Below are 26,554 nucleotides of genomic sequence, written 5' to 3' on the forward strand. Positions count from 1 at the left end.
TGATTTTCGAGCGTGTACAGATAAGCAACCAAAAGGGTTAAATTCTGCGCGTAATCTGAATTTCGTCCTTCCTCGCTTCCCTGGTAGCACAAAATATTTGTCTTATATTTTCTATATATTTANTATCGATCGGATTAAAAATCGTCAGTCAAGCCACGCACGTTCCCACGAGCGGGAAAGTGCAGGAGGCGTGTCGCAACCTCGCGGAAGTAAAAGCCGCAGCGGAGATCAGCTCCAGTGGGATGCCGCCATTTAGCAGTCCCTCGGGTCCAGATCGGATAGAATCGATCGCGAATCGATCGGCCCATCCGATCCACCAACAACCAAGACCTTGCAAATCTATTCCACCCACTCGATAAGAACGCGACAAAACCCGCCATTAATCCCCTCGAACCCAATTTTCACGGAAATAAACGCTTACGACACTCGACGAGTAAGGAGCGCAACGCGCACATACGTCAAACCCGGAGACAATGCCAATTGATTCAATCGTAGAAATTTGCAAATTGACGCCCAGTCGCGGACACATGCAACATCACATTTCCAGCAAAACAGCCTTACAAAGCAGCACTATTATATACGCGATTACCCATAGCAGATATCCCGAAAAACCCGGAAGATGGATTCCTATGAAAGCGACTCGGGATGTCATAATTCCGTAGACCAGAGCCTAATTAAAGAGCGCCCCCAACCCCGCGCGTCGCTCATCAAAGAGAACGCGAAAACTCGACCCAAGGGCACATACGAGTTCCCTTCTTCCGCGGAAATCGCGATCGTCGGTGAGTGATCGAGCGAGCGGTCGATTTGCGTCACGGTGCCCGCCGAGGGTGGGGGGAGTTTAATTGCGAGCCAATTAGGAGGGGCTGTCCCGCGGTGTCCCGATACGGGGGTAAAAAAAACGCGTCCCGCGAGACCGCGGGTGACCCGCGCGAGACAGGAAAGATAGAGGAGATAAGGGGCGATAAGCGCGACAGGTGAGGCGGTCTCTTTTTGCCCCCGACCAATCTCTCGAGATCTCGGAGGGTCGCGGGCCGGAGCGTATCCGCAGTCGTTCCGCGGCTCGCGCAACCGTCGGCCGGTTGATGTAACCGAGGAGGGAGTTTGCACCAGGCGGAGGAATTCCTCGGGCCGAGTCCTTCGGGCCGCGCGAGCCGGAAGAGACTCTCTCGGTTGATCTCTCGCGAAGGGAGGGCGCCGGAGGCGTCGAGGTAGAGAGCGAGAGAGAGAGAGAGAGAGAGAGAGGGGCCTCCCCCACCCTGCGCGCGCCGCTCTCCCCGTCTCGCTCGGCCTCGGTCGCGCCGCGCTCCCCGCGTCCTGCTCGGCGCGCGGTCGAGTCGCGAGTGACGCGCGCGGGGTTCCGGGAGTCCCGGTCCCCGACCCAAACGCGTAGGGAGGGAGGGAGGGCGGCCGGAAGGGGGGGCGGCCGGAGGGAGGAGGAGGGAGGCCCGGGAGAGACTCGCTCGCGATCGCTTCGGGGAAGCGAAAAAAAGGATGACGATCGGGAATAACACGCGGGGGGTCTCGCTTCGATACAGGGGGAGTGGGGGGCCCGGCAGGAGCGCGGGATCCGATTGGTTCGCGCCTCGGCCATATTATAAGCGGCTGCACTCCGCGCGCTAGTTAATGTTAGCCCGAACCTCCACGAGAGCCGCGTCCGACGATCTCTCACGGATCGACCGATCGGCCGCCACCGATACGCACCCTCCGAGGACCGAGCCGCGACTCCTCGTCGCGCCCACCGCTCCGACCCGACCCGCCGCGAGGAGGCCCCGCGCCTCCCCCCCCCCCCCCGTCTCCCCTGGTCGACCTCTTCCGGGAGACCCGACGCCCTTTGACCGCGACTGCCCCCGCTCGATCCGACGACCACCGCGAGTTACCCCCACGGGCGAGGACCCGCTGGACCCCCCAGTGTTGGTGAACTTGACAGTGCTCGACGGCGCCGCGAGCGTCCCTCTCGCCCACCTCACCCCTGCCCCGGGACGATCCCGAGGAACGTCGGCGAGCACCTGCCCGCCCGGGACACACGTAAGTTCAACCTGGCGCGACTCTTCCCCGACTACCCCTCGCGGAGCAAGGAGCCCGAATCTCTCGCCTCCTGGGAGATACTTTAAGGGCTAGTTGCAAAGTGATCGGGGTGATTTGTTTATTTATTTTTTTGTTTTTTTTTTTTTAATTACGCTTCAATTGCCGCAATTCGGAGCGGACTGGTACAATTCGAGTGACGTTCGCTGTTTCAGCGTGACACGCGAAATCGGGAGGTCCATTCTAATCGCGCTCTGAAGTTGTCCTCGATTATGGACTTTCTTGCGAATGTCTCGGCAGTCGGGACTTACTATTCGGACTTTGACGCGGATACTTCGCAGTCCGGGTTCTCCTGTCGCGGGTTTACGTAAGGTATCTTCTATCGATCTGGAATCTCAATGCTGCGAGATGGGAACTTTCGGATAAAGGCCCCCTGGATTTTGCGTCGTGCGTTCTGTCAAGTGATTTTGGGAGGTCTTCTCAGTTTTTTTTTTTTTTTTGGAGCAATAGGAATCTTTTTTTCAAACCACTGGAACGATTAATAATTATAATATTTGCCCGTGTCTGTCGGCACACGCGTGGGGGATTTAATTTCTGGGCGTTTTCTCGTATATGGGACTCCGGGTAAAATTGGTTATCATTTCTTTTTTTGTTTTTCTATTTTTTCCACGTGCACGGAAACGCCCCAGAGATGATCCCCGAGGTCGCGTCCGACAACGCGACACCGTAGAGACTTTCGGATTAAAAATAGCGCCGATGGTGTTGAATATCGCGAGAGATGCCGTCCTCCGATGTTGGAAGGGGGACCAGGGCGGGAAGATAGTAGCCGGGAAAGTCGAGACTTAGGGATCACCCCCGAGTAGCTTTCCTCGAGGTGGCTCGATCGAAGACCCCCTACGGTCTCGAGCGATCGAATTAACGTCCCCGGAAGTGCGATCCCGAGGAGCAGAAAGAACGAGTCCGGATAGCAGGAAAGGCCGAAAACCGGGGATCATCGAGGTTAGGAGTCCACTCGCTCGTGCGAGCTTATCGGCGAACTAGACATCACGAGGGACTATTTTCGGCACGGGGGAGAAAAGGAACGCGCCAAATCTCCGGCAAGTGGGCATCTCGAGGAATTGCTGGAGATCGATGGATGGAGAGAATTGCGTAACTCTAGGGGAACGAGAGCTCGTGGTGTCCAGGTGGAGGATAGTCGTGGCACTATCTTCCCAGTGGTCCAATCCGCCGAGGGAAATAGTCTGAACGAGACGTGGATGCGACCAGGACTCTATTAGGGATGCTGGGCGATTCGCGGCAGAAAGAGGAGCTGGGAAAAGCAGGAAGAAAAACGAGAGGGCAGGATCACCTTCGGGGCCCCCCGAAAGCCCAGGGTCGGGGGAACGGACCCACCGGAGGCCGAGAAGACCGAAATACGAGGTAGAGGAGAGCGGAGTCGAAGGAAGAGTGGAGAGAAGAGCGCGAGAAGAAGAGAGAGGGGGAGACCTCGGGGGCGCCGGAGAGCACGGAGTCCCACGAGTAGACGTCGTAAATTAGAGGGACCTCTTTTCACGAGAAGCCGAGGAGAGCGAGGGAGAGAGAGAGACCGAGAGGAGGGGCGAGAAGGAGAGCCCGGGAAGCAGGATGTGCAAGGAAGGAGGGGAGGGGAGGCCTATCTTTAGATTTCATTCAGAGAATCTTTGGCCAGAGCCGAGAGAGCGAGACCCAAACGCGGCCTGACTCACGCCCGTGTCCAGCATCCGCGTGCGTACGCGAGGGGGCTATGCCCACTCGTGTACCTGTAATTACACCTACGGCCGTATCGGCGGATACGCCCGCAGGTGTATCTCCGGATACACCCACGCGCGCGTACAGGTGTATCTGGAGTACGGCACCCCTGGCACCTCGTGCCTTCTCGCTCCCTCTCCCATTAATTCGCGTCCTTTTTCTTCGTTTCGCGCTCGATCGCTCTATCCGTGGGATTCTCGAGTCGAGACCCTTGACTTTCGTATCACGGTGCCCGTGGAGTCTCGCTCTTGTTCGCCCCGATACTCGGATCAAAATCCTTAATCCAGGATCAATTGTGCCCATAATTATGAAAGTGGTTTAAGTCAAAAATAAAAAAAAAATGAGTTTATCAGTTATTTCACCCCATATTATTTCAAACGAAATTAATTCAATGTAATTTCGAAACAAAAAATATATGACTTAGACCACTTTCATAATTATGGGCACAATTGTCGCGTGGTTAAGGGGATGTGAAAGTGGCGTCCGAAAGCTCAATCGTTCATAAAACTTTTCTACGAACTGGGTGTCTCAAGTCGTTTCATTCTTTAAAACCGTGAATATGGAGACCCTAAGGTAGGCCCTGAAACTCGGGAAATTTCATTTTTTATGAACTATTTTTAAAATATCTATAAACAAATTCGAAAAGAATTGAAATTTCATGAGTTTCAGGACCTTCCCTATAGTCTCTCTATTCACGTTGTAACGTCTCAAACTATTCGGTAAACCGAGTTGGGAGAAAAGTTTTATAAACGAAACCTCTTCGACGCCACTTTCACATCACCTTAAAGTTGACCGCCCGATTTTCGGTAACCTGATCGCGGATTTTAATTTCCCGTTGGCCTAATTCTTTTCTAAGTTCTTTACTAATTTTCGCGAATCTTATCTTTTCCCTGATAGTAATTGGAAAAGATTAAAAATCACGGTTGATGCAACCGGGCTTTAGGATTACATCTTCTTTCTCTCTCTCTCTCTCTCTCCCCCTCCTTTCCCCTCTCCTAGGCGATGCTCAACAAGTGGAGGTCGGGGATCCACCTGTTGCGCCTCGTCCGTCAAAGCCGACCCCCTCGAGAGGTTCCGCCGGACCGGAAGTGGCTTCCGAGACGCGCGTCTCGCTTCGACGCGAACTCGCGCGCTCCTCTCGCGAGCGAATCGCCAGGCGGTGCCGTTCCGCCCGGATTGCCGGCTATTTTCGGAAACAATCTCCCGAGGCCGCAGACTCTCCCGACGCGGCCCAGAAAAAGAAGTGGAATTTCGCCCCAGAGCACGAGGCGGAGAGGGAGAGGGACAGAGAGCGCGCGCGAGAGAGAGCGGGATATAGAAAAAAAGGAACGGAAAACGAAGCTGCACTCGTCTCTCCGCTGCTCGTCCGATGCACCGCGGAAAACTGTACCGCGGAAAACTGCACAGCGGAAAACTGCACCGCGGAAAACTGCACCGAGAAAACTGCACCGCGGAAAACCGCACCGAGAAAACTGCACCGCGGAAAACCGCATCGCAGAAAACTGCACAGCGGAAAACTGCACCGTGGAAAACGGCACAGTGGAAGACTGCACAGAGAAAAACTGCATAGCGAAAAACTGCACCGCGGAAAACTGCATCAAAGAAAATTGCACCGCGTGTGGCGACTCCGCTTCATTACCGAAACGATCGTCGTATCTCTTCATAAAATAATTCACGGATATTAAACTCATCGATGTAAACATTACATTCAGATAGAGAAAATTTAATTCAAAATCCGCTGGAGATCACACGCGAAGATCTGCAATGTTTGCATTATTTGCAAGCCGAACCGCGGCACTCTCGAGGCTCCGTAAAAGGGACCAAAATGGAAAGTACATGTGTACCTTAAAGATGATATGAAAGGATCATGCTATATATCAAAATGTGAAAATATTTTCGACATATGGGCGAAATTCGTCTGACCGTGCAGGCAATATTGGACCAAACGTCGGGCGACTTTAGGCGCTCTTAATAGCTACAGGGTCGAGGTGGCTTATTCGAGTCACAGAGATTATTAGATAACGTGGAATTAGTAATAATCGAGCAAAACGGAATTACGCGCATCAAGAGGTGGAGGCACTTGAAAGGGCCAATTTAGAATCGAAAGGACGCTTCGGATTTTTCTTTGCGCTTTTTTTTCCCCTTGACCTCCGGGCGTGGGACGAGGGCGGATGCGAGGAAATCGGAGCGGCGAATTCGCGCGTGATCGTGACCGCCCTCCACGCTCGAACACGCCGATATCCGATCGATCGCACTTTTACTCCGTATTCGGCTCGGATTACTTTCCTGGCTTCGCAGCAAGCTGGAGGGATCTCTCGCGTTTCGCGGCATGGCAGAGCCCTGCGACGCCTTTTTCCATTTTTTAATCCCGCGACGATTTTCTGGGACCGATTTGTGGAACTGTTTTAACCCTTAACACTCCGACTTTTAATTGTGAATATCGATCGGCAGCTCCAACTTATTCTCATCATAATTCGACTTACAAATGGTGCTTGGGAGGCAGACTTGGAGTGTTAAGGGTTAATACGGATGAATCTCGCAACTTCGAGTACAGAAACGTACCTACGTTGCCGATGCTCTTTTTTATATTGACAGCCGTGACGAATTATATTGAGTATTGTACTAAATGGCATACTCGATTTGTCGTTTTCGTATAATAATTATAAAGAATTCGAAGCAAAACTTCAGAAACCCCCTGGATTTATGGTTTCTGAGGCCCTAATTGATTGCAGAGGGACCCCCTGCGCCATCGGTGATTTCCGTGTCAACTAAATTTTCACTCCTAGACCTCGTATTACCATCGTTCTAGCATACCAGCGCATAAGACACTTTTTTTGCCTTTATCTCGTTCAAATGCGAGTTTATCAATTACCAGAGTGTTCTTACTTGTCGTACAATCGTCCTGACACTTTCATTTATCATATTAGAGCCTTCAATAATTGTATATCTATCGAAATATGAGAGCTCGACTTCATTTTGTTCTAGTTTCGATTAAGTTAACAAATTTCTTTCCAAAATCCAAAATGTTGAAAGTGTCCGGATAATTCCAAGGTGCTCACGAGTCATGTGTCAAAGTTTCAGACGGTTCGATTTCAGACAAATTGATCTTACTCTTAAAAAAAAGTGTCTTACTCGAATCGACTGATTTGAGGGGGGGGTTTCACTTCACCTCAAGTGTGTTTACCCTGATTTAAAGTCATGTGAAGCGATACCAAACAATTAGCTGGTTAAAACTCATTATATCACGCCACCCACCGTTAATTTGGCGCGACGCTTAATTGCGAAGGATTTGTGGATTCGATAAGCATGAGTCACTGCAAGGGGCCCTACCGATACTCTCGATATATCTTGGACGGGGTTTAATTTTGGCTGGACCGATCGAAAACATCGAGAGCAATTAAACGCGAGACGGGAAAGAGACGGGCGAGGGAGCGTCGGGACGCTCGTCGTCTCTCGACCGCCCAGCGCGTTTGTCGGCCGATATCGTTGCAACACGGATCTATTGATAGGCGGGATGACGAAATAAGTTCGGGGGCTCGGCGAGCGAGCGTTCCAGATCTAACCCGTAATTGACAACCCATTACGTAGGACAGAGAGATAGAGAAAGACGGAGTCTTATCAATTGCGACGTGTCGAAACGTTTCCCAGAATCACATGGTGACCCTGGCAGTCCTCGTTATCGCTCCGTCTCCCTAGAAAGGGAGCTTTAAACTCGAAACCCGAGGTTTGCTCCATAACCAATAATTGCCGCACCTTCGTACTCACGAAAGGACGGCAATTATGATCGAGCACCTCGCGAAAAGGTGACATAAAATCACAAGGGGCCTCGCAAAACCGCTTTGGGGAAGGGGAAATGATAACGCCAAGTGTTTGTCTCGCAGAAACGTATGTTTTCGACTGGCGTTATGCCGGCGCGACGCTCGAATTTCGACGCCGTCTCCGTAAACATTGGACCGATTACAATTCTCGTAATCTTCGTTCTCCCACGACGCAGACGCCCGATCTGCAACGGGGAGAGCCGATGCGTATTTCTCGGATTTCTTCTGCAGAGCTCCAATCCGCTGGGAGTGGCGGCCATTTTGAATCCCACGGCATGGCGGCGGTCGAGCCTAAACGGTGTCAAAAATTAACCTCTTGGAAGACGAACGATCGCTTACCGGTCAGGCGATCCGCGGTAGTATCTCGGGGATCTGAATTCCAAGGAGAGCGGGCCGCGCGCCCGCGAGGCGAAAGACGGAGAAAGGCCGCGGTTTCTCGTAACGCGAGCCGGAGGACGCCAAGCTGTCTGCCGGAGCTGCGCGCCCCCCCTACTCAGCCACCTCTCGCCCCCCACTGCGCGCGCCCGCCGCGAGGCGCGGCAGCGCGCCGCAGCGCGGCGCTCGCGTCGCCCTTGCCGATCTCTGTCCTACATCCGCGCGGGGACGCGTAAACGCATGACCCGACTCGCGTAAACACAACCCACGGTTCTCGGGACTTGGAATAAAATACTAAATCCTAAATAAGAAAACGGAAGGTCGAGGGAGAAACAAGGGAAGAGAAAACATGTCTTGGGAGCGTCTCGAGGAAGGGCGGCAAATTCGAATTTCCGAAGCGCCACGAATAAGTTTTCCGGCAGATCCTTCTAGGGAACAGTCCAACGTCGTCGGGTTTTAATATCTCTTAATTATGAGCTCGATGGGAAGCAATCGGGACGAGGCGAGGATCTCGTCGCTATCGGGGTGGTCCGAGGCCTTCGCACAATGTTGCTCGGAGAGCGACGGAGGTGCCACCTCCCCTGAACGGTCGGCGACGCGCTCGCTCGCTCGCTCGCTCGCGGACCAGAAACTGGATTTCGCGGAAGAGCGCAGGCCTCGGGGCCTGGTTTGCGCGTGCTCGGGCCCGCTCGGGTAAATAAATAGATCCGGCGGGCGCGAGCGAACAGAGAGGCCTCTGTGCCGCCCGGGCCCGGTCTCCGCGGGGCGTTGACCCGCCGGCGCGGATTTCTCGGGCAAGGTCGCGTCCCGACGCTGGCCCGACAGGGGGCGGACGCGGAGTTAAAGATAGACCGCGAAGGGGCCGAAGCCGCCCGAAGAGACAGGCTGGCTGGCTCGGCCGCCTGCCTAGCCGCGGGAACCTCGCCCGGCCGGCCATCTCGGCACACCTGTTGAACATTCCGAGGCCCTGCCCGCTGCCCGGATACGTGAATCGACTGCCAACCCGGACCTGCCTACGCTACCTAACGAGCCCCGAGCCGCTGAAAAGTCGAACCGTTGAGATTTCGAACCGTTGAAATGGCGAACGTTGCGATTTCGAGCCGTTGAAATGGCGAACGTTGCGATTTCGAGCCGTTGAAATGGCGAACGTTGCGATTTCGAACCGTTGAAATGGCGAACGTTGCGATTTCGAGCCGTTGAAATGTCGAAACGTTGCAATTTTGAGCCGTTGAAAAGTCGAGTCTTTGCGATTTTCAGTTGTTGAAAAGTCGACTATGTTGCAATTTTGAGCCGTTGAAAAGTCGAATCGTTGCGATTTCGAGTTGTTTGAAAGTCGACTTGTGGCGATTTTGAGCCGTTGAAAAGTCGAGTCTTTGCGATTTTGACTCGTTAAAAAGTCGAGTCGTTGAAAAGGCGACTATGTTGCAATTTTGAACCGTTGAAAAGTCTAATCGTTGCGATTTTGAGCCGTTGTAAAGTCGAATCTGTGGCGATTTTGAGCCGTTGAAAAGTCGAGTCTTTGCGATTTTGACTCGTTAAAAAGTCGAGTCGTTGAAAAGGCGACTATGTTGCAATTTTGAACCGTTGAAAAGTCTAATCGTTGCGATTTTGAGCCGTTGTAAAGTCGAATCGTTGCGATTTCGAGTTGTTTAAAAGTCGACTTGTGGCGATTTTGAGCCGTTGAAAAGTTGAGTCCTTACGATTTCGATTCGTTAAAAAGTCGAGTCGTTGAAAAGTCCACTTGTTGCGATTTTGAGCCTTCGAGAAATCGAGCCTTTGCGATCTCGCGCGGTCGAGAGGCGAGCCTTAACGATTTCGAGCCATCGCGAAATAGGTATCCGCATGCGTCCTAAACCGCGCCGCTCGCGAAGACCTCCAAAGTAGGCTACGCATGCGAGCACGAATGCGTACACGAGACCCGACGAGGCCGAATCAACATATCGACGTGGACGGGCAATCAATATGCGGTAAACTCGTGCCTCGAATTGGCCGACACACCACCCAAGGCCAAAAGAGCAACATCCGTCGAGATGTTCGTTGCCGATCGTTCCTTCAACGATATGCCAATACGATGCGCAGGAATTAAAAATCACAGAGAGGCAGTTATTAATTTTCGAATCTTGACGGAGGCTTTTCTTGAAATGGGAATTTGACAAATCATCGAGTCGCGAACGGTCGCGAAGCGATGATTCGGAGGAAGGAAGTACCTGGAAGGAAGCATCGAGTTCCTACGAAAGTCTCGATTTAAAGCGGATTAACCCTTTCGTAACCTTAGACGAGATATCTCGCGACCCAATACTGGCCGATTAACGCTTTTGACGAGATATCTCGCGACCCGATACTGGCCGATCAACGCTTTTGACGAGATATCTCGCGATCCGGTAGTAGCTGTATTTATTTCTTCCTTTTAGCTATACGAATAGAATTAGTTATAAAATATATTCATCTAGAATGTCAAAATATTGGTGCTAGAAAGCTAGATTATCGTCAAAAGCGTTAATCCGCTACTACCGGATCGCGAGATATCTCGTCAAAAGCGTTGATCGGCCGGTATCGGGTCGCGAGATATCTCGTCAAAAGCGTTAATCGGCCAGTATTGGGTCGCGAGATATCTCGTTAAAAGCTTTGATCGGCCAGTATCGGGTCGCGAGATATCTCGTCAAAAGCGTTAATCGGCCAGTATTGGGTCGCGAGATATCTCGTGCAAGGTAACGAAAGGGTTAAGGCACTTTTTGGCCCTGCCGGATTAAAGCGGCGTCGACCGGGTCGAAAAATTCGATATAGAGAGATTTCCTCGCGAGTCAGATCCCGCGAAACGGGCCCGACCTCCGGGGAACTCGACGATTGCTCGGCCGCACCCGATGGCCAGTGAGTCATGCGAGTATTGCCGATCGGCCACGCCACGGGGAACGAATGGAGGAAACGGGCCGGTCGAGCTTCGCGTTGGCAAACGTCCGAACGACCGGCCGAACCTCGCGTCGATTCCAGATACCGGACCCCGAATCGGCGAATTTCATTACCGGATTCGTCCGCCGCACAATGGGCCTTAAATTAATGATCCTTATCCCGATTCGCGTCGGAGCCACGAGCAGCGCTCGAATGGCCGCCTCGCCGGGCAAACGTCCGCAACTTGCAACCATGCCCTGGCTGCAACTGCACCGAGTGATGACAAATTTTTAAAAGAAATAATTTCTCTTTTTCGGGAAGGACGCAATGTAAATCGCCTTTGGGAATCAACTCGCAATTTGCAGAGGCTGCACCGCGTAATAACAAATTCTTAGAATATAAATAATTTCTTAGTACCGAAAAAGACGCGAAGTAAATCATCTTCCGAAATCAACTCGCATCTGTCAGCGATGCACTTGCTGCGGCTACAAGTGATAAAAAATTAAAAAAAAAAATGAATAGTTTCCCTTTTTCGGCAGACACAATATAAATCACCTTTGAGAATCAATTCTCATCTTGCAGCGATGCACTCGCTGCAGCTGCATCGAATGACGGAAAATTCATCTGAAATAGATACTTTCCCCCCTGATAACAATGCCCATATAAACGTACCCACTCAATCATTGGTCATTTCGACACCACGTTAAATTACAGCAAAATCACATCGTCTTCGTAATATCACATTCAACATCTGAGTTAAATGATAGAAAATGATATACATAATATTACATTAAATTCAAGTAAAACTGCCCCATTACGGTAAATATACAATATTATAGGTATTTACACATTCTAATCTGTAGTTCTTCCACTCTACGTATATCCATGTGAAACATAAGTTATGAAGTGTGTAAAAATCTATGTAAATTATCAGGGATTTTTGTCAGGGCAGTTTCGGAAGCGGCGCAGAGTGAATCGCCTTTGGGAATCGATTCGAAGCTCCTCTCGGTGCAATGAAATAATTGTTTCGAATTCTCTGCCGTTGCTTGCCGGTCGATCTAATATCGCGAAGTCGCGACGTTACGCAACCCGGCGCCGCTCTCGGATAAAAAGTCGTTCCCTGGGTAAAAAGTCGGCGCGCAGAAAAAAAAAAAAAGAAAAAAAGCCACGCGACCGTGTCGGTTTTGCTCGTTATTCGGAATCGTCATGCGAGCGATGACGGCCGTAAATTTCTCTGGCATTAATATTAATGCCTCCTCTGATAGCGTAAAACCTGACGCGCCGTCGAGCGTTCGCCGATATCTTTGCGATCGTCGATCGTCGATAGTTGAACATTGTGCGAGGGTAACGAGCGGTCATCGATTACTTTTCGCTTGGCTTTTCGATTAGCCGATGTTAAGGTGAAGTGAAACACGTCGAGGAACTTGATCAACGTCGATAAAGATTTTTCTAAATGCCTCCGTTGTCGACGTTCGTTTTTATATTGACAGCTGGGTCGAATTATATTGGGTATTGTACCAAATGGCATACTCCACCTGTCGTTTTCGTACAATATAAAGAAATCGAAGTAAAACACCAGAAATCCTCTGGATTCATGCTTTCTGGGGCCCTAATTGACTGCAGAGGGACCCCCTGCGCCATCTGTGATTTCCAGGTCAATTAAATTTTCACTCCGAGACCTCGTATTCCCATCGTTTTGGCATAGAAGCGTATACAACACTTTTTTTGCCTTTATCCCGTTCAAATGCGAGTTTATCGACTACCAGAGTGTTGTAAATTGTCGTAAAATTGTCCTGACCCTTTCGATTCTCATATCAGAGTCTTCGATAATTGTATATCGATCGAAATATGAAAGCCCGACGCCATTTTGGTTCTGGTCTGGGGTAAGTTCATGTATTTTTTCAAAAATCCAAATTTTGAATGTGTCAGGACAATTCTTAGATGATCAATGATGTGTCAAAGTTTCGGACAGTTTAGTCTAATACCCTTAAAAAAAAGTGTTGTATTCGAATCGACTGATTTGAAGGGGATTTCACTTCACCTTAATAGTCGGTCGAGCAATCCCAAAGAGACGTCGGAAGAGTGCGACTACGACCCGAGAGTGCCATCACAATCACGCGGCGTATCGTATTGCCTCACATAATTTCATAAAAACTGTTATCGATCGATCTCAATCGACCAGCCTCCCGAGTGTGATCCATTGGTCCACTTAATTCGATAAAACAGAGACAATACATCGATCGGAGTTTATCAAATCCCTCCCGAATCGGTGGGTGACTCGTTGTGTCCTGGGACTTTTTCAAGGATGTAGAACAAATCGATACGGTTGATTTTCTGAAATTCCCCGATAATGGGCCATCTATTGCCGTCGATTATCGGCAGGGTCTGACCGGACTTTCGGTCGGGTTAGTTGGATCATTGCTGTTAAAAGACGGGAATTAGTCGGCCACGTCCGACCGGCGTTTCGGTCGCGAAAGTCTCGGCGCGAGTGCCGATCGGAATCGCTTAGCACTTAATGGCCCGACGTCGGCGCGGGTCAATAAGACCGTTCCTTATATAATTATCCACGCCATTGACGTCACGTCGACGCATCTACTTGCGCCGACTAGTTCGAGGAGCGGATCCGGCTTGTTTGTCCACCTAGAGGCGCCGCTGACGCGCGGAGAGTGGCCTGTTTCTACGAAAATACGAGATGGCCCATTGCGCACTCCCCCGGGACACGTCGGACACGTTTCGCGGTTCTTTTGATCTCCGATCGTTTCGCCAGTTGGCGGAGACGATAAACATTCGGATCGTGGTTCTTCGGAAAACGGGCGCCACGGAAAAGACACCGTTTCCTCGAAAATATACCGAACGGTGCCATCGTGCCCTCGTTCGGTCCGACGTGCTCGATCATTTGATCATTGAAGATCGTCAAATCGGTCGTCGATCAAAGCGACGAATGTTCAAACGGCACTTATTGCGAAAAAAAAAAGAAATACGAACGGGCGCCACGGAAAAGACACCGTTTCCTCGAAAATATACCGAACGGTGCCATCGTGCCCTCGTTCGGTCCGACGTACTCGATCATTTGATCATTGAAGATCGTCAAATCGGTCGTCGATCAAAGCGACGAATGTTCAAACGGCACTTGTTGCGAAAAAAAAGAAAAAAAAAGAAATATCAACGAACCCAAATCTCGGACTCTTTTAACGCGTCGTATCGACGCACTTTGGTTCCACACACATCCACAAGTTAACGATAACGTCATCTTTCATTTTAGAGAAGCAACGAGGGCAGTGGTAATATTTTTCCCGATTTTTTTTGCAATGGCAAATTTGCGCTACTTGTAACTTCTTCCGTCTACTTCGACGCCGCGTGCGGTGAAGCCCTCGCACCGCATACGGCTCTTAGACCGCATGCGGTGCGGTCGAGTCCTTGCACCGCATACGGCTCTTGCACCGCATGCGGCTCTTGCACCGCATTCAGCTCTTACACCGCAAGCGGTGCGGTCAAGCCCTCGTACCGCATACGGCTCTTACACCGCATGCGGCTCCCGCTCTCACCCCGCATGCGGCTTGCGAGCTGGCGCGACTCGCAGCTGCCAGTCGCGGAGTGATTAGCGCGTCTCGCGAGGCCGCGAGAGCGAAACGCCGAAGGCAGAAAGCAAAAGGCAAGAGGCAATGGGTGCCGGCTCGGTTCTCAGGGCTAAGGCCGAATCGCAAGAGGAGCAAAGAGCGAAACAAAAGCGAGAGACTCCCCGGGCGCTCGGGGACCGGCGGCGTGGCATCTGTACACGTCAGGGCGCACCTGGGTGGCGATCTCCAGTATTAAATTATCGTCGTGTTGATCTTGGACGCCACCGGGATCGTTACTTTTGCCCGGGGATCCCGATCGAGGATCCCTCGTCCGTTCACCCCGCGAGGCCCCCCTGTCCCCTCTTCGCGGTTTCCTCCGGGGTTTTTTCCCTCAAGGTTTCCTCCTGGCTCTTTCCCACGATTTTCCCGGCTCCGGGGCCGGCCCCCTCCGCGGCTCCAGCATCCGCACCCAGACGACGAGATGGATATCGACGGTAAAGAGAGTATCGATTAACGATAATACGGAGCGTTCGGAAAATCCCGATACGCGCGGTAGCTCCAGATCGGGTGGTCGAGCGATGTCCAGGAGGTTCGGAAGGTTTCTGGAACCCTGGACCAACTCCTCCTACCGAGTCGGGACGAGATGCCCAGGGGTGGGGTAAAAAGAGAAAAAGGGAGGGGGACCGGGCCCCGAAGTCGAGGGCCCTCCTAAAAACGAGCCCGTCCGAGGAGCGCAAGGTCGCCCCGGCGGAATCGAGTGCACCGCGGCTCTGCTCGGAGGTTATTTTTAGCCCCTCCGGAGAGAAAAGGAACCTTGCGGGCCCGATTCTGCGATCCGTGATCCACGGCGCGGCTCGCGTCCTTACACGCTCGAACGGCGGCGCGGCAAAGGAGCCGGATGGCCGCGCCCGTCAAAGATCGGGCCTTAGCCCCTGCAGCCTCGTTGTCGGCTGATTTACGACTCTCGTCGTTTTGGGCCTGCCGGCGTACGGTATATAGCGTATACCCGCGCCTCTCTCACATGGGGCATGTTATGTGGTACATGGTACACCGGCGGCGGCCGACCGCCTAATTAGAGGGTCCCTACCCTTTCGCTTCCCCGGCCCGGCCGGCACTGGCGCACGGCGTCCGCGCACCGACCCTGCGCAGCCCGTCGCTGCGCGCACCGAGTTCGCGCAGGGCGGGCCGCTCGGGGCCGCGCGGCCCCACTGGGCCCAGTCGGCCGCGCGGGGCCGGGAGGGGCGGCCGCGTATCTCCATCTCCGACCGCAGCCGGTCCGTCCGGCAGCTCTTCCCTCGCGATTGAGTCATCCGCCATGGGAAGGACCACCTGGCGAGAGGAGAGCCGATACGACCGGAGATATCCCCCTCGCGGCCCGCGGACGCGGATGGCGGAAAATCGCCGCGGAAGGGAACCGTCCGGACGCCGATCTCGCACACCTTGGGCGGACCCACGGTCCCCGACTCGATTTCATATTTTTCCTCGCTAATCGAGATTCGAGAAATTACCGCGAGACTAGCCCTAGAATCGAGCTCCACGGCTTGGGTGGATTTCACCGATTAACGCGTAGCGAGTCGGCGGGCGAGGAGTTTCGCTCGAAAGTCGGGTGGCTTCGATGAGCGCTCTCGAGCCAGGCGTAACAGCTTTCTCGCGGCCCCCCCGTTTACGGAGTATTAATGAATCACGCATTAACGAGCCCGGTTGCTCGTAGGGATGTTCGATTCTCTTAGAAGAATCGATTCTGAGTCGGATCATGAAGAATCGATTCCCTTGAAAATCGGAAATTATTTATATGTAATTAACACAAATCTAATTAACACATCTTTCCGTGTCGAAAGCCATCCACGAAAATGAAATGAATGTTTTATAAAAAAAACTCGTAGGGATGTTCGATTCTCTTAGAAGAATCGATTCTGAGTCGGATCATGAAGAATCGATTCCCTTAAAAATCGGAAATTATTTATATATAATTAAGAGAAATTTAATTAACACATTTTTCCGTGTCGAAAGCCATCCACGAAAATGAAATGAATGTTACATAAAAAAACTAAACAATTATACGTTTATATAGCCGTTTATATACCAATTATACGTCTGCTCTAGCTCTCCCTTTGGCCAATATTTCCGGCCGAGATGGTCGACGGAGTAAATGAGAGGTTCTGATTGGCTGTTGAAAGTCAGGTAGTCAGTTGACGGAAGTGCGTCACGACGCTGAGTTTCAGTAGCCAATCTTGTAGCGACAAACAGCAACCGAGGAGGGAAGCGAATTTCCCCCCTATGCCGTTTCTGTCAAAATGAATCGGTTTCTCGAGTCTGAGGGTAAAGAACCGATTGTCAAGAAAATCGAATAGGAAAGAATCGATTCTAAAAATGAGATTCTTTCGCCAAAAGAATGGTTTTTTTAAAAAATCTAATCGGAATCGAACATCCCTAGTTGCTCGCTTCCTCGGCGGTCCCGGAAAGGGAAGGTATCCTCGATCTAGGCGTCGTCCACTGGGCGGGTCGCCGCGACGCGCCTCAGTCGGTGGCACTCGAGTCAAGGGTATCCGGAGAGTGCGGTCGGTCGCAGCCGCTCCGGCGCGCTTAGAGCGGAAAGAAAGGAAAAAGAAAGGCATTGTCCCGGTGGTAGTAGTCCTGGCCGGTAGGAGCGAGCATCGCGGCAGTAGTAGCGGTAGACGGCCAGGCCGGCGCTCTCGGCGAGTGCTCGCCGCTCGCTCGCTCGGCCGCTCGCGTGTGGCTTTTTGCCACGGGGGATTTGCAGATTGCACACCTGTGCGTGGCCGAGCCGAGGAAAGACCTCACCTGTCGAGCAACCGGTCCCCATTGACTTTTTCTTTATTTACCCCCGACCGCCCCCTCGGGCCCCCCTCGCGCTACCTCCTTTCTCTCTTATAAGATACGCGAGGCGGATAAGAACCGTGTACGAGCCTCCGCGAGGCCCCCACTCCGACTGAGCGGGGCCGCAAGGCCCCCTCCGCCCTGGGCCCAAGCCCCTCCTCGTCGGGCCGCGCCACGTCTTGCGTATCCCACGCCGAGGCGGCCGCGAGCTAAATATAAAGTCGCTTAAAGCCATTCGCGAGAGCCGAACGAAGCCGGTCTATGGCACGGATATCCCGCCGAGCGAGAAACTTCTCCTCCTTAAGTCACCCCGAGACGTCGTCGTTGTCATTATCGGCCCGCGTTGCCGCTCTCCCAGCGCGAAAACGGCCCGAGGGCCCCGGGATTAATGGGACCCCGGGCCCGATCCAGCTACCCCTCACGGACGCGAGGTGTCAAAACGCGGCTTAAGGGGATGTGGAAGTGGCATCCGAAAGATCAATCGTTCATAAAACTTGTCCACGAACTGGGGGTCTCAAATCGTTTCATACTTTAAATCGTGAATACGGAGACCCTTAGGTAGGTCCTGAAACTCCCGAAATATCGTTTTTTATAAACTATTTTTATAATACCTATAAAGAAATTTGAGAAGAATTGAAATCTCGTGAGTTTCAGGACCTTCCTTGTAGTCTCCCTATTCACGTTGTAACGTTTCAAACTATCGGACCGGGATGTACTCCATCCCACGGAGTGCCAACTCTATCCAGACATGAACTGCTTCTCGTCGTTGTTCGGAGCGGTTTTATCTTGGATTTTATTTTTCCCTCTTTGTTATCTGGTAGTCGGTACTTAGCGACAACGCGAATTAATCGATTCTCGGGTATTAGCTATTAACTTTACGTATCCGAGGTAACATCCGTTTATCGATGGTCCGTAGTCGGAATTTGGTGGAATTTGAATGATTGCGCGATTCTTCCGACCGGGATATGTACTCCATCCCACGACGTGCCAACTCTATCTATCCCTGAACCGCTGCTCGTCGTTGTTCGGAGCCCTTTTATCTTGGATTTCATTTTTCCCTCTCCGTTATCTGGTAGTCGGTACTTAACGACAACGCGAGTTAATCGATTCTCGGGTAAAAACCAGCCGAAGGTATAAATTGAGCAGGTGCAGATTGGTAACTCATCGGGCCCGCTAGTCCGAGGAGAAGCCCCTCCAGCTGTCGGGCCCTCTATTACCATTTCCTAGGCGCTTATCTAGCCATTAGCCATCGCTCGGGAGCGATCGCGATCGGGCCCTAACTCTCGAGATCGAAAGGGTACCAGAGGTGGTTTAACGATCGCGAGGCACTCGGGGCAAATTATCACCGCGAGCCAATTACCGGAGAGAGAGGAGACCGGGAACGCCGGCAAGGGGAGGGCCCGAGGGGGGCCGCAGATAGCAGCGCAAACATTCTGAGAATCGGGCCCGGCTAAAAATAAGATCCCACCCGGGAGCGGCGATTATGTCCCGAAAGGAAAAAGGACGAGAGGGACGGGTGGAACGAGGCGAAACGAGGCGAAACGAGGCGAAACGCCGCGGCGGGGCCCCCCGGGGGTGGGAGGGCCCAACGGTGGGTCGTGCAAGGGGCCCGGTTAATGAAGTTGTCGGTTCAGGACGTTTACAGGTGGGGCCCACCTGCGTGTGGTCCATTCACAGCGGCCGGGACTGGTTAGGAGTTGCTTTACATCCTCTCCGGATATATATACACATATGTACGCCCTTTTGCTCCTGGGACCGGCGAGCCGCGCGGAAAACGCCGCGTTTTGCATCCGAGATGCGATCGCGGGCCCCCGGGCCCCTTTCTGCCACGACCAATCGCCGTATTTCTCTGTAATCCCCGTTAACGAATCGTTACGCCCGGCCTATTTTTACAAAATTACTGAAAATTAGTCGGCGCCGTCGATTCGAAATAAAGACCGGTGTTTATGTCGTCGATGCGAATCTAGGTAATTGAGGATTTACAGACTTTGGGGTTGACTACTTAACCGTTTGAGTGCCAAGGAGCGATTTTGCGCTTCTTCTGTGTCGCTCGAACAGCGCCAGTGTTCTACACTGCGAAGCCGATAACCGCGACACGCTCGGTTTCCGTCAATGCGCGACTTTACGGTTACCATTCCATTTTAGGTAAAAGTAAAAGAATGAGACAGGTAAAAGAACGAATTTTAATTTCAGTCGAACATTACCGCTTACCGTATAGAGCAGAATACAGCGCAATAGCGATCCTTGGCATTTTCAATCAGGGAATAAGACAAGCGCTATCGCGCCGCTTGGCACTTTTGGAGGGGGAATAAGAAAAGCGAAAAAGAGCTCCTTGGCACTTTTGGACGGGAAAACAGCAAAGACACGTGGCACTCAAACGGTTAAGGGGATGTGATAGTGGCATCCGAACGGTCAATCGTTCATGAAACTTTACTCCGAAATGGGTGCACCGAATGGCTCCAAACTTTACAACGTGAACGTCGAGGCTATAAGGAAGGTCCTGAACCTTCCTTATAGCCTCGATATTCACGTCGTAAAATTCCAAGTGATTACGTGGGTCAATTCGGAGAAAAGTTTCATAAACGAAACCTCTTTGATGCCGCTTTCGCATCACCTTAATCAATTCTAGGGCGTAGACGATATAGAGGAAAATGACGAAGGGGCGTCCCGATGACTCGCTTCGCGGGAGGTATATTTGGAGACGTAAACTGAGACGTCTGCCGAATTCTGAAAAAATCTCGAGTTCGTTTCTTTCCTTCCTTTTTTTTTTTCTTTTATCTCGAGCGGTGCATAAGCGGACGCCCGATGATACAGGGGCCCCGGTGATGTCACGAGTCGTCCTAAGCACAGGTTGAAAACGAGATTTCGGTGTCACCGTGTCCCGGCTTCGTCACCTCGTCTCTTCTCTCTCTCCTCTCCGGGCCAGATCGGCGAATACGATAGTCGTCGTGCTCGCCTACCTGTACCCGTACCTGGCCAACGTCACCGAGATCGGAGAGGAGAGGATGACGCAACGAAAGGACTCCTCTCGCTCCAGGACCTTTAAAAGGACCCCGTTAGGCCCGGTGCTCCGATTTCGGCCCGTTCCGCCCGTCGAGATCCGTCGAGATCCGTCGAGCTTTACCGCGCGATCTGGCCGAGATTACCTAAAAAAACGGTACATAAAAGACCGCGAAATCCCCAATTCACCTAACCGAATTAATTAAAGCGTCTCCCGCGTCCATGTCGAAGAAACGAGACCGAGAACCAGGTAACGGCCAGGTGACCATGGGGTCCTTATCGAGTTTTCTAACGAAATGAATCCCTCTTCCGCTCTCTATCTCGTTCTATCGTCTAACGCGCTCATTAACACATTCGCTAGCAGCAAATTTTTTCCCTTTCAAATACTGAGTACCGTCGAAAATAATGAATTTCTGTGACTGGTTGCCGCAAACTTGTACCGTGTAACTTTATGGACGTGAGTTCACGTCAGCGGCAATCAGGAGTGGGATTTAAAATGACGTTAATTCACGTCAGCGGTCGCGAATGTGTTGACGAGACTAGATATAATGAGGTATATTTTTCTTAGGTCCTAAAGAGTATCGTTCCTCCGGTTTCAGATGATGTATCGCCAGCAAAGACAGTCGAGCGCCTCGTCCCAGTGGTCGTCCACGTCGCCGACGTCGACGACGTCTTCCAGCTCGCCGTCGACCTGGTCCAGCTCCTCGTCGAGGTCCTCCTGGCCGGTTCCCGTGTTCGCCTGGACGGTCGCCCTGCTTCTGGTGTCCTCCTGCTTGGGCCTGGCCGACGCCGGAGTCCTGATGGGGCATCCTCTCGGCAAACGGTCCTTCATGGACATCCAGTGCAAGGGCGTGTACGACAAGAGCCTCTTCGCTCGACTCGACCGCATCTGCGAGGACTGCTACAATCTCTTCCGAGAGCCGCAGCTGCACTCGCTCTGCAGGTGAGCACCTCGAGAGATCCGTGGACGATCCCAGACGTGTACGCGCGATACGTACCCGCCGTGTTACATGGCATGCGGTAGGTACACCTTGATGTACACCTCGATGTACACCTTGATGTACACCTTGACGCACACCTTGACGGACGGAGACCAGGGAAAAGGTCGAGCGATGATCCCTGCGATCCTCTGAAAGATATGAAATTGAGCTATTAACTCTTATCTGTATGTATATGAATTATTAATGAAGAAATCCCAACAACCGAGGCGAGGCTTACGAGGAAAGGTGATCATTCCCGGGGGTGTTATCAATTGTTATCGATTAAAAATCGACGCTACGAGTAACGCTTATCGGCCTCGGCGGGTTTCCTTTTAGATAGGGCTTTTCCTCGAAAACCTCGAGGTCGCTCCTGAGATTAATCGCTCGAGCTGGTTTCCCCTCCTTTTTTTATTTCCTCTCGATGGCACGTACGTGCGAGTGCACGCATCGACCGCGTACCTACGTACTCCGCTCCGCGCCGGCACGCGTAACGAAACGGAATGAGATTTCTCTTCTATTTATAGCTCGCAAGAGCGAATGCCAGCACACATCCGTTATTACCTGTACTCGAGGCGCGAGTACACGTACGAGTACGCGCACCGGCGCGGTGCATCCGCGTGTACCGTGTAAGTACGCGTATGTATGCGTGCGTACGCGTGCACGTAGCGCGCATGTATGTTGCACGTACGACACTCACGCCTGCAATGCCGCACCGAGGCCCGTCACCTGGCTCTCGGTAAATCCGAGATTTCCTTCACGACGTTTCCACCTCGACAAAGACCTCCCTCGAGGAGGCGGCTTTGTCAAAGGGATTACACGTGGCACTTGGTGACGAGGCCCCACTCGGGACCAAACACTTGCCGGGGACTTTGCAATTTTTCCACGCGAGGTTCTCGCTCTTTACGCATTTTCCGATCGATCAGTCCTTTAAGGAGATACGGAAGTCGTCTATGAACTGGGTGTACCGAATTGTTTGCCGTTTAATCAGGAATTTCAAGGTACTGCGAAAGGCTGAAATTAAATTCTCCGGAGTGAATTGACAATATGTTTAACGGGATGTGAAAGTGGCATCCGAAAGCTCAATCGTTCATATAACTTTTCATAGAACTGAGTCTCTCAAATCGTTTCATACGTTAAAACGTGAATGTGGAGACCCTAAGATAGGTCCTGAAACTCGTGAAATTTCATTTTTTATCAACTATTTTTAAAATACCTGTAAATAAATTTGAAAAGAATTGAAATTTCATGAATTTCAGGACCTTCCTTATAGTCTCCCTATTCACGTTGTAAGGTTTCAAACTATTCGGTAAACCGAGTTGGGAGAAAAGTTTTATAAACAAAACCTCTGCGACGCCACTTTCACATCACCTTAAGAATTAATATTCTGTTCGGGGAAAAATTTCATTTAGACTTCTTGGACGCCACTTTCTATTACCTTAATTCTCGAATCGACCGCGCTCTATTTAGAGCCTTTATCTTCAGCATCGTGATGCTCCCTTCCTTTGCAAAACCAAGGTTTTGCAAAGAAAGAAAATGATCTGTATTATATTAAATTAAATTCATGTATTTAGAAATTTATAGCAGAATGGCCCAGAAGTATCGAAATTCTGTATACCCTTGGATCTCTAAAAATGAAGTCTTCTTGAGGTAAAAGAACGCGAGGAAAACTCCGGTGGCATGGTACCTACTCGTACTTTCTACTTGCACCTTTCACCGTGCCAAAAGGTGTCCCCTTCCCCTCGAAAAGTTGCAAAGTGCATCCAGGCCGCGATGCCCTTTCTCGGAGAAAAGTTGCAAAGTGCCGGCCGGTGTAAGGGGACCGGTCGGCGTTGACCATTTACTTTGCATACGCGTATGCGGCAAACCCGGTGCAGGTTTCCCAGGAGCGTTTAACGCACCTGTGCTCGGAAGGTAACGCAAGTCGATGGACGTTGTTGACGTTGTTGTTGGACCTTTGCAGAAAGAACTGCTTCACGTCGGACTACTTCAAGGGCTGCCTGGACGTGCTGCTGCTGCAGGACGAGATGGAGCAGATCCAAACCTGGATCAAGCAACTCCACGGAGCCGATCCCGGGGTTTAGGTTAGCTTCTTTTCCTTTTTGGTTTATGATTTCTCCGTTATCCTGATTTCGCTCGTTACGCCGATTACTGTGACCCGCGACCCCCTCCGTCCCGACCTCTGGAACCGTTTTCTTAATTCGCACCATTTATTTCATTCATTTAATTTATTTCATTTATTTCATTTATTTCATTTATTTCATTTATTTCCTTTCCTTGATTTCTCGCTTCGCCGAACGACGTCCTCGTTTCTCCCCCGAGGTTCGCCGGTCCCGCTTGGTCGTTCCTTCCGTCTTTCTTCTTCTTCTTTTTCTTTGCGTTTCCCCATGTATCCAACGCTTCGAGAAATATGTATATTCACGAAAGTATATGTGCAAGTTACTGTATGCACGATCTCGCGTTGCCCCCGGTGGTCCTCGTGTTCCTTGGGTGCGACTCGGCGAGGTGGGAGCCCTTACTAGGAAAATTAGGTAATTCCGCGTTACGCACCCTATGTACACGACATTTCCCTTACACATTTATCTCATTTCCCTGAACGATTCGTAAAAAAGAGAACTCGCGTCATACCGAGAGGATCTTCGCAATTATTTTCAATTAAACTCGGCTCCTCGTTAGCCCACTCGAATTTGTCGTATCTTGATGTTGTGTCTCCCTTTGGTGTTACCCATTTAGAGATGTCTTTTCCGGTTAAAAGTAATGTACGCGTTACTTATCATTTCACGCTCTCTGTATAGTTGTTCTTAGAAGCGGGGAGAGATTTGAATAGTCTATGTGGTTCGTGGATGTTTCTGGGTGTCCTTTTTTCAGAGCGGAGAGGGACGTAAAGGGCGGCACGATCTTCTGGTCCAGGACCTCTGGCCGATTTCGGAGAGTTAATTTCCCCCGTTCTGTTTAAATTGCGAGAATACCGACACACGACACACCGATCATCTTGATACCATGACTTTTAACAATGTCTTGTAACCTGTACCCAGAGATGCCGCGAGGCTCTTTGGACCTCATCCTTGCAGCATCCCATCTTGTCTCATCTCGTCTCATCTCCTCTGAGAGTCCCGTCGGCAGTGCCGTAACTAGGTTTCCAAGGACCCTTAAAAATATCCTTGGTCTCATTTTCAGTCCACATATAATTTTTTCAATTATATTTTGGTGTCATTTTCGGACCCCATATAATTTTTTTAAATTATATTTTGGTGGCATTTTCGGACCCCATATGATGTTTACAATTATATTTTGGTGTCATTTTCGGACCCCATATAATGTTTACAATTATATTTCGGTGTCATTTTCGGACCCCATATAGTTTGTTCAATTATATTTCGGTGTCATTTTCGGACCCCATATAATTTTTACAATTATATTTCGGTGTCTTTTTCGGACCCCATATAATTTTTCCAATTATATTTTGGGGTCCTCCCAGATCCTTGTAGAGTGCACCTGTTGCATCCGCCCAGTTACGGCACTACCCACCATCGAATCGCTCATCCAACCCCAGTTCCTCCAAAGGTACTTTGGAACCTATTTGAACCCCATCCTCCCAGCATCCAAACTCCGAGCCACCTCCTGGACCACTCCCAGCAGGAAGATGGCGCTAATTCGAGCTCCTTTGTGCCGATCCGCAGGCAAGAATGCTTCAGCACCCAATACTTTACGAGCTGCATCCAAGCGCTGCTGCTTGAGGACGAGAAAGAAAAGTTCCAGGAGATGGTCGAGTACCTGGGCCGCAAGAAGTAAGGGGAGATACTTACGAAGATACGACGACGCTGAGGAGAGGAGGGAGACAGAGGCTGGGAGGCCGAGGAAGGGAGCACCGCTGAGAGAGGAGAGGAGGAAAAGGGAGAGAGAGCGAGAGAGAGGGAGAAACTGTACATGAATGAGTGTCCGTGGTTAGTGTACATGTGTAGTACCCATTTATGTATGTACGTATGTATGTTCCCGCGCAAGTACCGAGAGAGAGAGAGGGAGACGGGACGAGGCAGGACGAGACCGGGCGAGAGAGAAGGAGAGGGAGAACGAGGTGCTCGAATGCGAGAGGACGAGGGAGCGAGAGAGTGACCGAACGCCGAGGAGGCGAGATGGAGAGAGGGAGGGAAGAAGAGGAGACGATCGGAGAGACGTCGAGGTGGAGGAGGAGAGCGAGATCCTGGATCGATGCATCGCGATCTCGGGATGCATCCTCCAAAGATCGAGATCACCCACGGTCGGACGTGTGCGATCACCTGATCGTTGCGTACGCGGTACACCGAGGATCGGGTACTGGGTACCGAAAATCGCGTACCGAACATCGAGAGCCGAGCTTCGAACACCAAGTACTGGGTACCCAGCATCGCGTATTTAATATCGAGGTCGAGCACCGAATAGTGGGTACCGAGGACCGAGCATCGCGTTTCTAACATCAAGTGCCGAGCACTTAGTACTGGGTACCGAGTATCGAGTTTCTAACATAAAGTGCCGAGCACTTAGTACTGGGTAAGGACCAAGCATCGCGTTTCTAATATCAAGTGCCGAGCACTTAGTACTGGGTACCGAGGACCGAGCATCGCGTTTCTAACATCAAGTGCCGAGCACTTAGTACTGGGTACCGAGTATCGAGTTTCTAACATAAAGTGCCGAGCACTTAGTACTGGGCACCGAGTATCGAGCATCGCGTTTCTAACATCAAGTGCCAAGCACTTAGTACTGGGTACCGAGGACCGAGCATCGCGTTTCTAAGATCAAGTACCGAGCACTTAGTAGTGGGTACCGAGTACCAAGCATCGCGTTTCTAACATCAAGTGCCAAGCACCTAGTACTGGGTACCTTGTACCAAGCATCGCGTTTCAAACACCAAGTGCCGAGCACTTAGTACTGGGTACCGAGAATCAATTATCAAGTACTGGGTATCGAGTCTAGTACCAGGAACCGAGTATCGGGCATCGAGGACTAAACCCTGGGTACCGAGTACAGGGTAACGAGCATCGGGTGCGGAACATCGAGTACCGAGGCAATACTCTTCGATCCTCCGAGGTCCTCGCTCGAACCCCATCCTCCGTCGAGCACATCCACGTCCCACGGTCCCACGTCGGGCACGGGAACGGCACGAGAGCCGTACGACCCACACAGATTCTAGTCGACAATTATATCCGCGCTGCGTACACGCGCCACGCGATTGCGCGTACGCACGCGCAGAGAGTATAGAGAGGGCCCGTGCGCTCGTACGGCGCACTCCGGTTAAAATATAAATATATATAAATATAAATATAAATATATAAATACA

The 26,554-nt window shown here is 51.3% G+C and overlaps 2 protein-coding genes across 4 annotated transcripts in view; one reads left to right on the forward strand and one right to left on the reverse strand.

Moving 5' to 3' along the window:
• LOC105700102 (peroxisomal leader peptide-processing protease) overlaps nt 1–26,554 on the reverse strand; it is a 69,331-nt gene that overhangs the window by 38,262 nt on the left and 4,515 nt on the right. The gene's annotated exons all lie outside the window — the stretch shown is intronic.
• On the forward strand, nt 1,808–25,764 carry LOC105700103 (ion transport peptide-like). The gene is made up of 4 exons (XM_023432067.1): nt 1,808–2,025; nt 20,863–21,206; nt 23,204–23,324; nt 24,921–25,764. The coding sequence occupies exons 2-3, from the start codon at nt 20,863–20,865 to the stop codon at nt 23,322–23,324; spliced, it is 465 nt and encodes a 154-aa protein (XP_023287835.1). The 5' UTR covers nt 1,808–2,025; the 3' UTR covers nt 24,921–25,764.

Source organism: Orussus abietinus, unplaced genomic scaffold (assembly GCF_000612105.2).
Source record: "Orussus abietinus isolate OABI.00-Male unplaced genomic scaffold, Oabi_2.0 scaffold230, whole genome shotgun sequence".
Taxonomy (NCBI): domain Eukaryota; kingdom Metazoa; phylum Arthropoda; class Insecta; order Hymenoptera; family Orussidae; genus Orussus; species Orussus abietinus.